General features: G+C 41.8%; 1 protein-coding gene across 3 annotated transcripts in view; it reads left to right on the plus strand.

Moving 5' to 3' along the window:
* The window catches only part of znf385a (zinc finger protein 385A), a 63981-nt gene extending 50269 nt beyond the window's left edge, over nucleotides 1-13712 (plus strand). For all 3 annotated transcript variants that reach the window (XM_061056984.1, XM_061056985.1, XM_061056986.1), the window contains 4 exons: nucleotides 5603-5980; nucleotides 9645-9829; nucleotides 9947-10039; nucleotides 10322-13712. In XM_061056984.1, coding sequence (XP_060912967.1) covers nucleotides 5603-5980; nucleotides 9645-9829; nucleotides 9947-10039; nucleotides 10322-10570 — 905 coding nt within the window. In that variant the 3' untranslated portion in view covers nucleotides 10571-13712. The remainder of the gene's footprint in view (nucleotides 1-5602; nucleotides 5981-9644; nucleotides 9830-9946; nucleotides 10040-10321) is intronic.
* Nucleotides 13713-14250: the final 538 nt, after the last annotated feature.

Here is a 14250-nt window from a genome sequence, read left to right on the forward strand (position 1 = left end):
ATTAGGAGTTAGTGATAGTAATTCATATGATAACTCAACAATACCCATTATTTATTGGATTTATCTTGTTGTATTTCACCAAAAATATTTGACACTTGTAGTAAATCCTTGTTAAGAAACTTGCAACCATAAAAACCAAACAAACAAATTCATAAGTAGCATAAGTAATGGTTGTCATCACTCCAGTCACTGAAACATTAACACTTGATTTAAAACTTTAGAAATATGACTAGAGTTTTGTTTTAATTATATAAATACAGGCCGCATCATTTTCTCCACATGTATGTAATGTTAAGTTTTATTATTGATGCCATTGTAAAACAGTCTGATAGACCAGAATCTAAGCCAGCCTCTAAGAAGACTGACACAACAGCTAATCTTATTTTAATGAACAGTAAATAACTGTTGCAAGATTAATGTATTAGTTTGTGAGGATGCAGGCATTCTTAAGCCATTGCAGGATCTTTCTTTAGCTCTGTCTCTACAAGTCTTGCTCATCCTCCTATTTCAGGCTTTAATCAGAGACTGGGCCTCTGTGACTTTGCCCTTCTCCTTTCCCAACCCAACGTTTTCCATTCTCTCAGTGTCACAACTCTGTCCTTGGATCGCACACGAGGCAATGAATAGGCCGGCCATGTTTTGTTGACATTTATAAAATTTCTGTAGCTGACTGTTTACCAGACATCTCAGCCTTATTGGCAGAAGGGCACAGAGCATACATCATGAATGACAAAGATTCAACTCCAATAAAGGCCAAAAAAAAAGACAACTGCTGCATATTTGGCTTCGCTATGCAGCACTTTTAAGTTTTTTTCTTTATAGCTGATCCCAGAGTAGTAGGAAGGCCAGTCATTTTCACGGTATGTCTTTCCCTCACGGGGGACCTGAGATCAGCTGTAAGCCCGTCGCCATCTGTGAGCCTTCTCTCCAGAGCATGAGGAGTTGCCATGATCAAGATCTGAAAGTAGCAACATGTGAAAGAATGCCTTTTTCCATCCAATGCCTCTGTCTCGTGACCCTGTGACCTCATCTCTCTCTGGCCTGCCTGAACAATTTCTTGCTTATGTGTGTTTGTGAGTGCATGCCCTCAGTGTGATCCCGTCTCTCTGCTCAATAGTAAAGAGGGCACAGATCTCTGGGAGGAAGCAGCTGTGTGCGGATTTAACTAGGAAAATGGGATCTGGAGGATGGATGCTGTGGTTTTGGCCTGTGTAGATGGGCCTTGGGTCACTCTGGGGCAAAAACACATAAGAGAGACACATAATGCATAAACACATGTATACACACATGCACAAACAGACTGGTCGGACCCTTGTGAGTAGCCTACACACTTGGGAGGAAGAGAAGAAGAGTTCTCACAGTGCACATCCTCGATAACACAGAGCAGCATTTGTTTTTTGAGTGATTTTCCCGTGAATGGCCGGTTTGTTGATCAGGGATTTTACGCAATATCACATTCTCTTGAGATGTTCAGATACGATACAGTAAAAGTTCAGTCTAGAAATGTTTTGACTCTCTCTTTTATATTGCATCATTTCACATTAACATTGCAAATGCAGTCGACAGTAATGGCCACACAGAGGACGCATCAAGACCTTGCTGAAGGCTGAAGCAGCAAAGTGTCATTGCTGCTGGCGTACTGTTTGATGCTGTTGGGTTTCTTAGCCTTTCAGAACAGGTCACATGTTTTATAGTCCTCAAAGGGTTTGCGGTCAGAGTTGCCCTCAAAGAGGAGGCCCTTGGCTTAGAGGGATTTGGCCCGGTGAGCTAAGGGTTTGGCAGGGCCTTTGGGTGATGGAGAGGCAGCTGTTTACTTGGAGAGAAGCTCTGCCCCCCCTCCCCCCCTTCAACTTTATCCCTCTGGTGTCTGACACTCCCATTATAATGAAGGGCCTGGTTAAAACCACCCTGATCTTATTGCACTCTTCTATCCCTCTAACACTCGCAGTCACACACACACACACACACACACACACACACACACACACACGCACACACACACACACACACACACACACACAACCAAGGTCAATTAAACAGATGACTTTCATGTGAGTGCTAGAGTTGCATGGCTGTGAGGTGACTGTAGTGTTGGGTTACACCAAGCTGAGATGGCTTTCATGCTCTGTTTACAGTAGTTTTTGATTCAGGAGATTAATTTTCCTGTGAATTCACTTGTTTTTATTTCTCTTAAGTGGGCTGTTTTCTGAAATATCTCTTAATCAACATAAGTAGCATGTCTAATGAAGCTTACATGTGTGCAACTTTCAAACTAGTTTCGGGTGTGTGCTCGGATGCAGGCCAGACTGGGAAAAATGCATCAGACTGCATTATGAATGAGGCTCAGCATTGGGTTTTGTACCTTGTAAATCATTAAAAATGGGTACGTGGTGGGGGCTGGGTGCACTTTAGGAAGATAGAGACATTCTAGCTAGAGATCAAGGTTACATCCTTTATCTCTGATCTGACACAACAACACATGAAACGTAGCTACCTACTGTACAAACCCACACAGCAAGCAGCTGACAAAGACCTGTGTCAAACAAGCAAGCCTCTTTCACAAGTTTCCTTTGGTTTAAAGGAGCAATACGTAAGATATCTACTGAATGTAATCATAAAATGACCTTATTATATCCTTAGACATTAAGAAAGCATGCTATGTTGAAGTGTGGCTTTTCTGACAACAGTTCAGCAGCCAGTATGTCCTCCTCCTATTTTGATTCCTGTCCGGAATGGTCTGTATTTGTTTTGAACAGAGAAGGGAGGCGGTTTTAAGGCACAGCTGTTTTGGACACCCCTTGGTTTGCCAGATATGAGACCAGTTATCACTGATTCTACCCAACCACATAAAGCATTGCCATTTTTCTATTAAGCTCCAGGACCATAAACTTGTTACTAAGATAAGTATTGGAGATGCTTTTGAAAAATGGAGAGTGGTTAGAATGCAGAAAGGTTTTAAAACCGTTGCAGAGTTGGCTAAACACTGAAGCTTCAGTGTCTGTAACATGACAACCTGCTGGCGCATCGACTCTAGGGAGGAGGGGGCGGGGGAGACAGCTCTCTTCAATGTTTTGATAATGGCTCCCGACCTTTTGAGATAATGTACATGTATGAAGGACATTTACATAAATGTTCACTCCTTAATGTTGTAAAACAATGACAGGAACTAAAGTTCACAACGAGGCAAGACAAAATAAAATAGCATCTTACATATTTCACATAAGTGTTGGACCTAAAAACGACTAATAGAACACAAGCTCTGAGATAGTATTTTGCAAGGAAACTAGATTTTCCTACTACCACCATTCTAGATGCAACAACAACCTTCGCACTGTTTCTCTGAGAAATCCTTTTTATCTTTGACTTTTGCAACCAACACAGGAAGTTCTTTTGCTGGAATTTGAATTAGCTTGTATCATATCCCACAGGTTTAAGAACAATACCTTTCCCCTTGGACTGCCTACTATAGCTTTGATTTCCTGAAGTGGATTAAGGCAATGTAGACACACCGGGCGATGGTTTACAGCATCTGGACTGAGTTATCTCACTCTGCTGACCTCTGCCTGCTAAAGCTGCCTTCTTCTGTTTGGCTATGAGGCCATTGAGCAGGGGAGAGCATCGGTTAGCTGGCCTATCAATGTTTAATTAGACTTTCAGCATATCCCTAGTGTCTGCAGGATCAAGTACCACTGACAGTGGAATTCTCAGGGCAGGAAAAATCTAACAAATTGTTTTTGCTTTTACACCATAACAAAAGCAAATCCAAACTGAATCTGTCATGCTTTTTATTAAGAACAGTAAATATGATTAAAAAAAATATTGCTGCTTTGTTAGATTCATGATTTTGGCTTTTACAAAAAGTGAATTACTGTGGCTAAGCAGGGCCCAAGGGTTTAGCCTCAAGCTGAACTTGATGTAAGGGGGGGGCTGAGTGTATGAGACACTCACTGTGGTATTAGGTGAAACAGCGACTGGATGTGATGGTTTGGTATGGCAGACCTCCAGGCCATCATGGATCAAGAAATCCCTCATTACTATTTGGCCAGCCCTCCCTTTTCCTCAGCTCTGTATTTTAACTAAAACCACATGTTATGGACGCTGTGGATTCCCAGCATTGTGCTAAAGTCATGTGCATGTGTGTGTGTGGGCAAATTTAACAACAATACTGGAGAAAAGCACTTTACCTTCTTCATCACACTGCCTCCTTTCACCTTCAAGTTCAATCTTTGCCATCATCTTGACCCGCTCTGTCAAAAATGAGTCACAGCTTTCTTCAAATAGCACACCCTCCCTCTGCAGCTTAATCCAGGCCTGCTTCATGGACTCCACTGTGCCATAAAGAGGATAACTATTCTTCCTGTCTTACTATTTTAACAAAACATCTGTTTGACAAACGCTCGGAGCAGCCTGCAGAACTGCAGCTGGAAACTTCCAAAATGGAAAGAGAGGGAATTTTGATCTTGGACGGCAGAGGAATGGAAAGCACTCACAATGGCATCTTCATAAGAGATGATGCAATGCAATAGCCACTCTTTTGTTATACAATCCACAAATAACCATATAGTACCAGGGGGGTGATGCTAACAGGGTGGAACAAAACATACATGTACTGTATATCATGGCCCTGTGAAATGTGACACAAAGCATGACGGAATCCTAAAGAGGAAATTTAGCACTTCAAGTCAATATTTGTTTTCTCTCTAGGAATACTTCACATTATCCCTGAAATACTATGATCCAGACAGGCTTTGCTGCTGCCTGCCTTTGGCGCTACATCCTGTGGAGTTTGGAGAAGGGGCCTGTTATCCCTGCTGATTTAGGGAGTCTGAATACCCCACCCAAAATTAGGGGGTCTCTATCTAGCTAACGCCCACCACGGTTGAATACCGACTGCATTACTGTTGAGTGGCTGACCAGAAACATATGCCTGGAAATGTGTATATAGACGTGTTCTGTGATGAAAAAGGGAAAGAGAATAATCTTACAATCAAGCATAAAAAATAGAAACATTTATATTATTTTCTTTGGATTTAATTCTTGCCCTATGACTCAGCAAGTGGCATGAAGCTATAAAGCCCAATCCAAAAACAACAGGTGTGTGGGAAAGAGTGGAAACATGCGCATGCAGGGAGACGTTTCTGTTTCCTGTTTCTCCCTTCAGAAACTTTTCATTAAGATGAAACCACATCAGTGAGTGGCTCGCTTGAAAACTTCAAAAAGAAAGCAGAGAAACACATTAAACGTGTTCCTGTCACTTCACTCACATGAGACATGCATTATGTCGCGTCTGGTCTGCCTTGTATGTAGCTTAATTAAAAGGAACGCTTTTTAACTATTATAGCCCATACAAGAAAACAATGAAAAAGCACTTCCTTCTGCAAGCTTTTTGTGTTGGTTCGTCTGATCTAAGGTTTGCACACATGCAGCTGGGAGTGGCTTTGAATGTGGTTTAGCTAACAAAAGGTTTATGAAAAGTTAATAGTAAAATATTCTACAGTTTGAGTTTTGTACTCTTTAAATAAAAAATCTGTTATTTAGTTTAGTTTCACATTTCATCTGACAGTTTTTCTTTCTTTCTTTGTCTCTTGTTTTGTTTTTATAGATGAAACGCGGCCTCTGTCCCAGTTAAACGTGCCCCTGCTGGCCCCGGGGCCCCTCCCTCCTCTCACCAACCCACCTACTCTGCCCATGGACTCCCCCATGCCCTCAGTGTGTCCCCTCCTGCCCAACCCCACTCCCTCCCTGATCCCCATTTCCTCCTCCGCCTCTTCCCCCTCCTCCTCCTCTGCCCCAGGGAGCACCAGCGCTAGCTCAGAGCAGCCCGGAACTGGACCCCCAGTTTCAGGAGCCGCTGGCTCCCAGGCCTCCAGCAGCCCGTCCAATCCAGAGACAGAGGAGGACAAGGCTAAGAAGCTGCTGTACTGCTCGCTGTGCAAGGTGGCTGTCAACTCCTTGTCACAGCTGGAGGCCCACAACAAAGGTTGGTTCATCTGAGATCTTGGATTCATAAAACTGCTGAAAAGCTCCTGCAATTAGCTGGCATTCAGGTCATGCAGGATGAACTATTACCAATGATTGACGTTTCAGAGAACAAACTTCCTTCTTATTGTATCAGTTTGGTTCTACTCTGTTTACTTAAATCACACAGCTGCTGTTTTTGCTAAAGAAACAAAGTGTAACACACCCTGCTTGCCTGACTGATTTTTCAGAGAAAGACCAACATAGCAGTCTTTAAAAAAGTATTTTTCAAATTGCTATTAAAACTGCTTTGAAAATGCTGTAATGACAGGGGTAAACACATACTGGTCACTGGTTTGACTCCCTTTGTGCGTCCATTTACATTCCAACATTTTCTGTCTCTCTTCAGCTCGCCTATCTAATGAAGGCAATACATAAATAAATAAAATACTTTGTTTAGAATATCACACACATACTGGCAGTGCAGCTGTATCCGTTGATGGCTTGACTGCGACCCAGCAGAGGGCACAGAGAGGATCAACGCTCAGCAGATAACTGATCTGTTTGACACTGACAGTCTCAACCCATGAAACCGATCACTCATGTTCTGGTTTCAGGGGCCGGATGTTGTTCGCACTACCATCCAGCACTCTGCTTACACACCCCACACAAGACATGATTATTCAAAACAACATCTCTCCCACTCTCCCACTCTCCAACATTCATGATTTGTCTTTTGTTTCGCTGCACACAGCATAAAAACTGTTTCCTTTAGCCCGCAGCCTTCCAAATGAAAAAGTTGCAGAGGAGGATTGTTACCACTGCAGACGGGATCTAATCTGGGGAATAAAAGAAAAATAGGGCTGTTATGTGGGTGAGCTCACTACAATAGCAGCTTGAACATTGTGTCAGGCAGCTTTCACACGTGAAGACACTTTCTCAGGGCTGCAAACAGCCCTCAGGTTTCTGCTGCCTTCTCTAATCCATCATGTCGTGCCAACAGGGCTCTCCTTCTGACCTTGTCTGCCTCTGAGGACCAGTTGTTTCTGCTGACCTCCAGGATAATTTTACTTTGTTATTCACTCTCCTACTCGAAGAAAAAAACAACATACAATGGCTGTGTAACTGTATCCCACTTTCTTTGATTAATGTCTCATTGGGCAACTTAAACTGACTTGAAAGCAAACAATGAAAACCTCTGAGATAATGTTTTGAACGATAAAAGCGCTATTGTTACTATTATATTAATTAGATTATCCATGCTCTATCATGCACAGATAAAAACAAAAACACACTTGAGTTACATCTGCCTATTAGCATGTTGTACAATGTACATGCACATGTAAGTATAAACGGAGATCACAGTGACAGAGGCCACAGAGCTGCTGTCAACAAGCTGGCTGCAAAGTTCAACCCCTGCATGACTTAGAATTGAAACAGTCTAATCTCGATGAGGGAAATTGTCTGGAAGCAATCACTCTTACTCATTCTCAAAATCAAAACTGTGCATGTTGAAAGGGTTTAAAAATAAAAGCACATGCTGTACACACATCAGGATACAAGCAGCACACGAGGAGAAAAAATAGCGTGTGTGTAATGTTATTTCATCATTTATGCAACTGTTTCCTTTCAAACCTTTGCCTATGTTTTCTGTTTTTAAATGTGCCTTGTCTGCTTGTGTGTAGGTTGACACTGAGTCAACCTTACAAAGACAAAAAAAAAATCCACTGGGCCATCCATTGTCAGACCGAAATAGAACAAAGCGAAAAGAAACACCCCAAGAGCACATTTCTGGCCACAAGCGAAATCCGTCATTCCAGCCCCTTCTTCTCCACGGAGCCCACAGCTTCCATGTCACCCAACCACCACCACCACCACCCCCACCATCCCACTCCAGTGCTTTCTCTCTCAGCTGTAACCTTAACTCTGTTCAAAGGGGGTTTAGAGAGTGACTCAAAGTCAGAGCCAATGACAGAGGGATGTTTTACTTTAAGGGTAGAAAGGCAGAGCAGTGATGGGAGGTGTGAAATTTGAGTGTCAGTCGGCGGGTCATGTTTACATTTTTTAGCCAAAGCCAGAACGTTTGATCATTAGAAGAGAAACTTTTTTTGCATTTTCTCTGGTGTTGTGAACCACTTTGAAGAAAAGGTTATTTGCAAAAGCACCTTTTAATAAAGCCAAGAAGAGCGTGTACGTTCAAATTAAGAAAAAAATCCCCTCATGTGGAAAAACTACATGGAAACGTGAAAAGCTGGAGTTGTGCCTCCCTTGTAGATTATTCTAAAGTTCCTGTGAAGACCTTTCTGTTTGTGTTGATTTCGGAGCCCACTGTGGACAGCGCAGTGCCTCTAATCTACTTGTTGATCTTGTCCTGTACATTTGTAAGCTTTGTTTTTTAATAGTCAAATGTGTCTTTCAGTCAAGCCATTGCCATGAAAAACGTAGAAAAAAAAGAGAGAAAAAAGGCTGTTTTGCATGACTGCTGTGAATCACTTTGTCTGACACCTACTGTACCCTGCAGCAGCAGTTTCAGCCATAAAAAAATGATACCTTAATAATAATTAATCTTCATGTCGATGGTCTTGTTTGTGTTAGCAGGACATATAGAGGCTTCAATATTCATTTCAGTCTGTTTCATGAACAGCCAAAAACTCCTCACAGGAGCTTTAAAGGTTGGAAATCTTTTAATGTCAATATCTGACAGATTTTGACAATTTTAATTTTAATTACTGAGTGATTGTTACACAATTATTAAACTCGCTGGAATTAAGATGATTTCCTAATTTCTGCAATCTGGTGTTTTAAAAAAATTTATACATGTGATTTGACTTATGTCTACTTATAAAATATGCCCTCTTCCGATTGTATAAATTATTGACAAAATATATATAGTCTTACAGCAAATAGCATGAAACTCATTCAAATACAGACTCATCTGTTACCAATATGGCAAAAGGCAGTCTTACAGCTATACAGAATGATGTAATAGTATTTCTAACTCATAAATATGAAGTGATACTGTAAAAAGTACAGGAGTCATAACCAGAAGCTGACTTCAAATCCATCCAAGATCAGACAAACCTGCTTCTCATAATAACCCGGTCCTAAATTTGAAAACAGTGACATTTATTGTCTAAAGTTTTTTTTTTTTATCCTGTCAATGAGGGTTCAGCTCAGTCATTGAACTGCTATAATTTACAACAGTCCACACTTTATGACCTTACAATCACTCACTCCTATGAATGAAAAACATTATCAAAAAGTTTAGACAGTATGGACAACAGAGAAGGCTTTGAGTTAATCTCACAGAGCACCGCTGTCTAACTGCAGCCCTCTAGTGGCAGAATTAGGCACTGCAGCTTCACAAATAAACACGCTCAGCATGTTGTGCATATGTGGGAAGTTATTGGAGTGTCAAGCCAGTGGTTCATTTTCTTTGATTTTATGCCTGATATTCATCACTGTCACAGAGTCTCCATCAGTGTGCTGCATTGCAGAGAAACACTTTTCCACATTTATTTAACTCCAGCCAGATGGAAACAGTATGACTCATGCGTAATAAATTAGGATTCGTACCCACTGTACTTTTTTTATTCTATTCATAACTGCTAATGGTAATTTCAGTTTGGTTGATTTCATTGCTGACCTGTGTGTGTGTGTGTGTGTGTGTGTGTGTGTGTCTGCAGGAACCAAACACAAAACTATCCTGGAGGCACGTAGCGGGCTGGGCCCCATCAAGGCGTATCCTCGTCTTGTCCCAAAGCCCATTGGTGAGCAGGGAGTGGGGCCAGTGGACCCCAACACTCAGGAACGAACCTTCCACTGTGAGATCTGCAATGTGCGGGTCAACTCTGAACTGCAACTCAAACAGGTAAGAAAAAAATATTATAATAGTCCAAAACATGACTTATAATACACATGGACAAATGGGAAACATTTAACATATTGCAAATGGGAGTAACTTGTGTCCCTGTGTCCTGTCCTTCAGCACATATCAAGTCGAAGACACCGGGACGGCATGGCGGGCAAGCCTAACCCCCTCCTCAGCCGGCACAAGAAGCACAGGGGAGCTGATTTGGCGGTAACCTTAAAATTTTACTTCTTGAATACATACTCGTCCTTTTACTGCCATAGCCACAGATCAGATGGACAGTGATAATTGAGAACATGAGGTCTTCAGGACCTTGGAGTGGGTATAGCGTGCTGAATTGATTTCTACAAATATTGGCCAGTTGTACTGTTTTTTGACTCTTCCTGAACATCTCAACTTAGACGAATCATCTGCACTACAGCATTAAGGTCTACATCAATCATTCATATCTCCCTCTCTCTTCCCTATTTTGGTTTGTGTCTTTGTCTGCAGTCCACATTGACTTTCTCCAAGGATCTCACCAAAGCTTTGGGAGCGGGGCTTTTGCCGAGCCCCTTGGCCGTTGCTGCAGCAATGGCCGCCGCAGCATCCTCGAACCAGCTGGCTCTCCGTGCAGCAGGTCCTGCGCCCCATCCACACCATCACTTATTGCAAGGCCCTCCTCTTAGCCACGCCATCCTGAGACCCGCCCCTGGGCCTATCCGCACCACCCACGGGCCAATCCTCTTCTCCCCTTACTGACACATCACCTCCTGACCTTGGCCAGTCAGGAACAGCCACTCCAAAAGCACACTGTGAATATATGAACATGATCAACAAACAGCAATTGATAAGGGACATAAAAAGATCCAACCATTTAGAAATCAAACTGAGAGAAAAACAAGGGAAAAGGAGCAGCGGACTGGAGTAGAAAAATGTCTCTCTTTTTTCCCTTTACCTGAAACTCTCCCTTCATTTCAAAGACTTATGTGTAGATGGAATGAGGAGAGGAGAGGTTTTCATTATGCATTGAACTCCCTTGTACATCTCTCACCCTCCCTGGTTCCCCCTCCCTTGCACTGTGGCCCCATCATGGCCGCCTGGATAGCTACAAAAAAAAAAAAACACACGCAAACCTTTCTAGAAACATTAATTCAAATGTAGTGTTACATAGTTAGTATTGAGGCCAGGTTGGGTTCCTCTTCCTGTCATCACAGCTCAACGTAATCTTCTCATCCTATGCACCTCAAAAACCAAGACAATAATGTTATGTCAGTAGGGTAGCTGCTTCCATCGGTCTTTTGCTGTTAGCGCCACATGTAGCGGTGGCCGCCTCCTCGGTACTGTACATGCTCCCTTCTGTGCAGAGGCCAGCAACTCTTCAGTTTGTGACACTTGGTCTTCGCTAGGAACAACACGACTTCGGCTGACAGGCAGGCGGTAGCCGTGTCTGAGCATGAATGATGCTTGTAGAGGGGGTGGGGGTGATGGGGTTCAGAGAGCGGAAAAAGTAACTGTGGGGGATTGCACTCTCCTGTCATTTCCCTGAGAGTGTGAGGTGAGAGGGGGGGCTGGCAAGGGTCAGCAGATGGATTCACCCGGAGCAGCATGCAGACACACACAAGCCCAAACGAATCTATGTTTTAAAATAGACTGTATCAACAAAGAAACCCTACAGGGCACATCTGCCAACCTCCATTACAGTCAGAGAAGGGCTTATCTAAAGGGTGAGATGGCAAAAGTCATATACGTACTGTACTGCTGCATTTGAGCTTAATCTTAAATGTTTGATGGCAATAATCTGTTCGTTTTTTCAGTGATTACAAACACTGAACTGGTTTGGGTAAAGGTCAAATCCATTCTGTGACACATCCGTGCACATTTAGCTTTCAAAAAGAAGTTATTTGACATCTTCACATCCTCCGAGTCTTTATTCACTGTGTGGGTGGGGAGGTATGAATAAGGTGTGACCTTGTGTACTGATTTTTAGTCATGTTGTTACATGCATGCAGGGTCAGGCCTCTACATAACTAGGTTGAACTCTTTCATTTCTGCCCTGCCCTCCTCCTCCTCCTCCTTCCCCTCATCTCCAAAGGTTCATATGAGTGAATAGTAGAGGGCACATCGACACTGGTAAACCAATAATGCTTAAGGGAAACAAATTACAGAGAGGAAGACAAAAGCCAAACACATTCTTGAAGAAATGAACTTGAGCTGGAGTGACAACCGAGCCAGTAAGGGCCAAGAGCAGGGAGGGAACCAAGACGTCCAGCTCGAGGCATCCATCAATACTTCCTGTCTTACAACTGAAAGCCATGAAGCGCACCATGATTTGTTTTCTCTTACAAAGACTAGTGAGCACTTTGTTTCCTTTGGTTTGGACTGTTGTTTTTTTTGCATTTATATCACACTTTAAAAAAAGAGCAAAATAGAAAAGACAATAAAAATATTTTTGTAGGTAGGAAATGTTAATACTGTATGAGCAAAGATGAAGGGGGGGGGGGGGGCAATGGGTGGGATTATTGATAATAAATTATATATAAATTGACAGAAGGTTGACGGACAGAGGCTTGCTAAGCAGCAGCAAACTTTCACCCTTTTCTGAGCGAGATGTACACTGTGCCCTTTCATTGAGAAGCAATGAGCTCTAATGTCTTACCTTTGTCTGAATATTGCAATGCAATGAGCAATTTTTATCGGAGTGACTTGTTTTCATTGTGACATGTTGTGACATGTTGTCTGGAGTCATGTGTAAACTGGGAGCAGCCAGCTGATAGACTTTTCTGTTCTTCCATGTGGAGTGTGAGCCCTCGAAAGGGACTGAGAGTCGGACAGAGAGCGAGAGATACAGAGGTATAGCTGGGTTTAGGGACCGACCCTTCATATTAAAGGGCCTTTTTACTATGGTAATCTCTGCTTGGGTGACAGGGTACAACGCCAGTTATCTAGGGATTAAAGCTAATTTTTTGAGTTGGACTCACTGAGTTGCTTATGTTTTTTCTGTGTGTGAGAAATGTGTTTCAGTGAAAATCCTGAGGAACATATCTATGCCATTACTTAAAGAAGAGGTTGGCTTGGTGTCAGCTTCCACCGTTGTGCTCTTTTTTTTTGTTGTTGTTGCTGGATAAACCTTTGCAGAGTTCAATTAATGAGTGAGAAACTATTCCAGGATCTGTGCTCTCCTTCCTGTTGATGTGTGTACCATACGTATTCTAGTGTGTGTTGGGACCTGCTCTTTCCCCACTTTCCACCAATCAGAGACAAACTGAAACCTGGACTTTAAAAAGTGGCCTAACAAAATAATGGAGACAAAAAAAAAAAAAAAAACGCACATGTTTGGTTTGGGAAGATTGATCAATCGTTCTGGATTCTGTCAGAGACTCGATCAATGACTGAACCTGCAATCTTATCCCTGGTAGGTCAGCCAAGTAGCAGCACCACGGATATGTTCATATTTGTCCTAGATATGTCCATGATGTGGTAATTCCTACTGATTCATTGTCATTATTCACATATGGGAAATAAATGTTAGATTTTCTGGGCAGGTATTTCATGTTAGCTGTGTTTAGGCTACTAGCCTTAGCCTTATTCTGCCCTCAGCCTCTCCAAGAGCAGAGAGAGAGCGATGGAGAGGCTATGGTGTTATTTTGTCTTGCCAATAAAGTTATTTTTGAATTTCACTGTCAGAGGGGACAAAGAGTTTGTATGGCGAACTGTAGCAATACCTGACTCATTCTGGCTACTCTTGTTAATTGCAATAAGAAAATGAAACAATAAATGTGTATGTGAGTAAAACATTATAAATGTAATTTAAATGAAAAAGAAACGTTATTGTCAATACTATTGGTATTGAGAGAAACCATGCTGGGAAAAAAAGTAAATGTCAATAAATAATTAAATGAAACTAATGTCTGCTGGGTTTTTTTTATGAATCCATCAGGAGCAACCCTCCTATGGTTCATAAAGAAAAATACTAGAAATATCTCAATCTGTACACTGCAATCTCTCACTGAATCATAGTCCTCCTCTGAGCCACTCATACATCATGTTATGAGAATAAAGGGAACCCAAAATTAGATATTAATCATGTTCTTTCAGTTCAAGCAAAAACATGTGGAACAAAACAAAATCTGATATTAATGTCATTTGATGAGAATGAAGAGATTTATCACAAATTATGGCATCAAATATTTGAAATACTCTTATTGGATGGATTTCAAGGAAGTTTCATGACAATATCTCATAAAGAAAGAGTTGCTGTATCATTAATTGACCATGGTTTGAAAATTGCTAAATAAATTGATTTTATTTTTTTTTATTGTTGAGTAGCACAGAGAATCATTTTCTGAACATTTTGAACAAGGGAAAGATTTGTTAAAATAAGAAAAACACACATCACCATTGCACTTCAGTGTCAATACAAACATGCTTTTATTAATATT

This window comes from Labrus mixtus, chromosome 15, assembly GCF_963584025.1.
Source record: "Labrus mixtus chromosome 15, fLabMix1.1, whole genome shotgun sequence".
Lineage (NCBI taxonomy): Eukaryota > Metazoa > Chordata > Actinopteri > Labriformes > Labridae > Labrus > Labrus mixtus.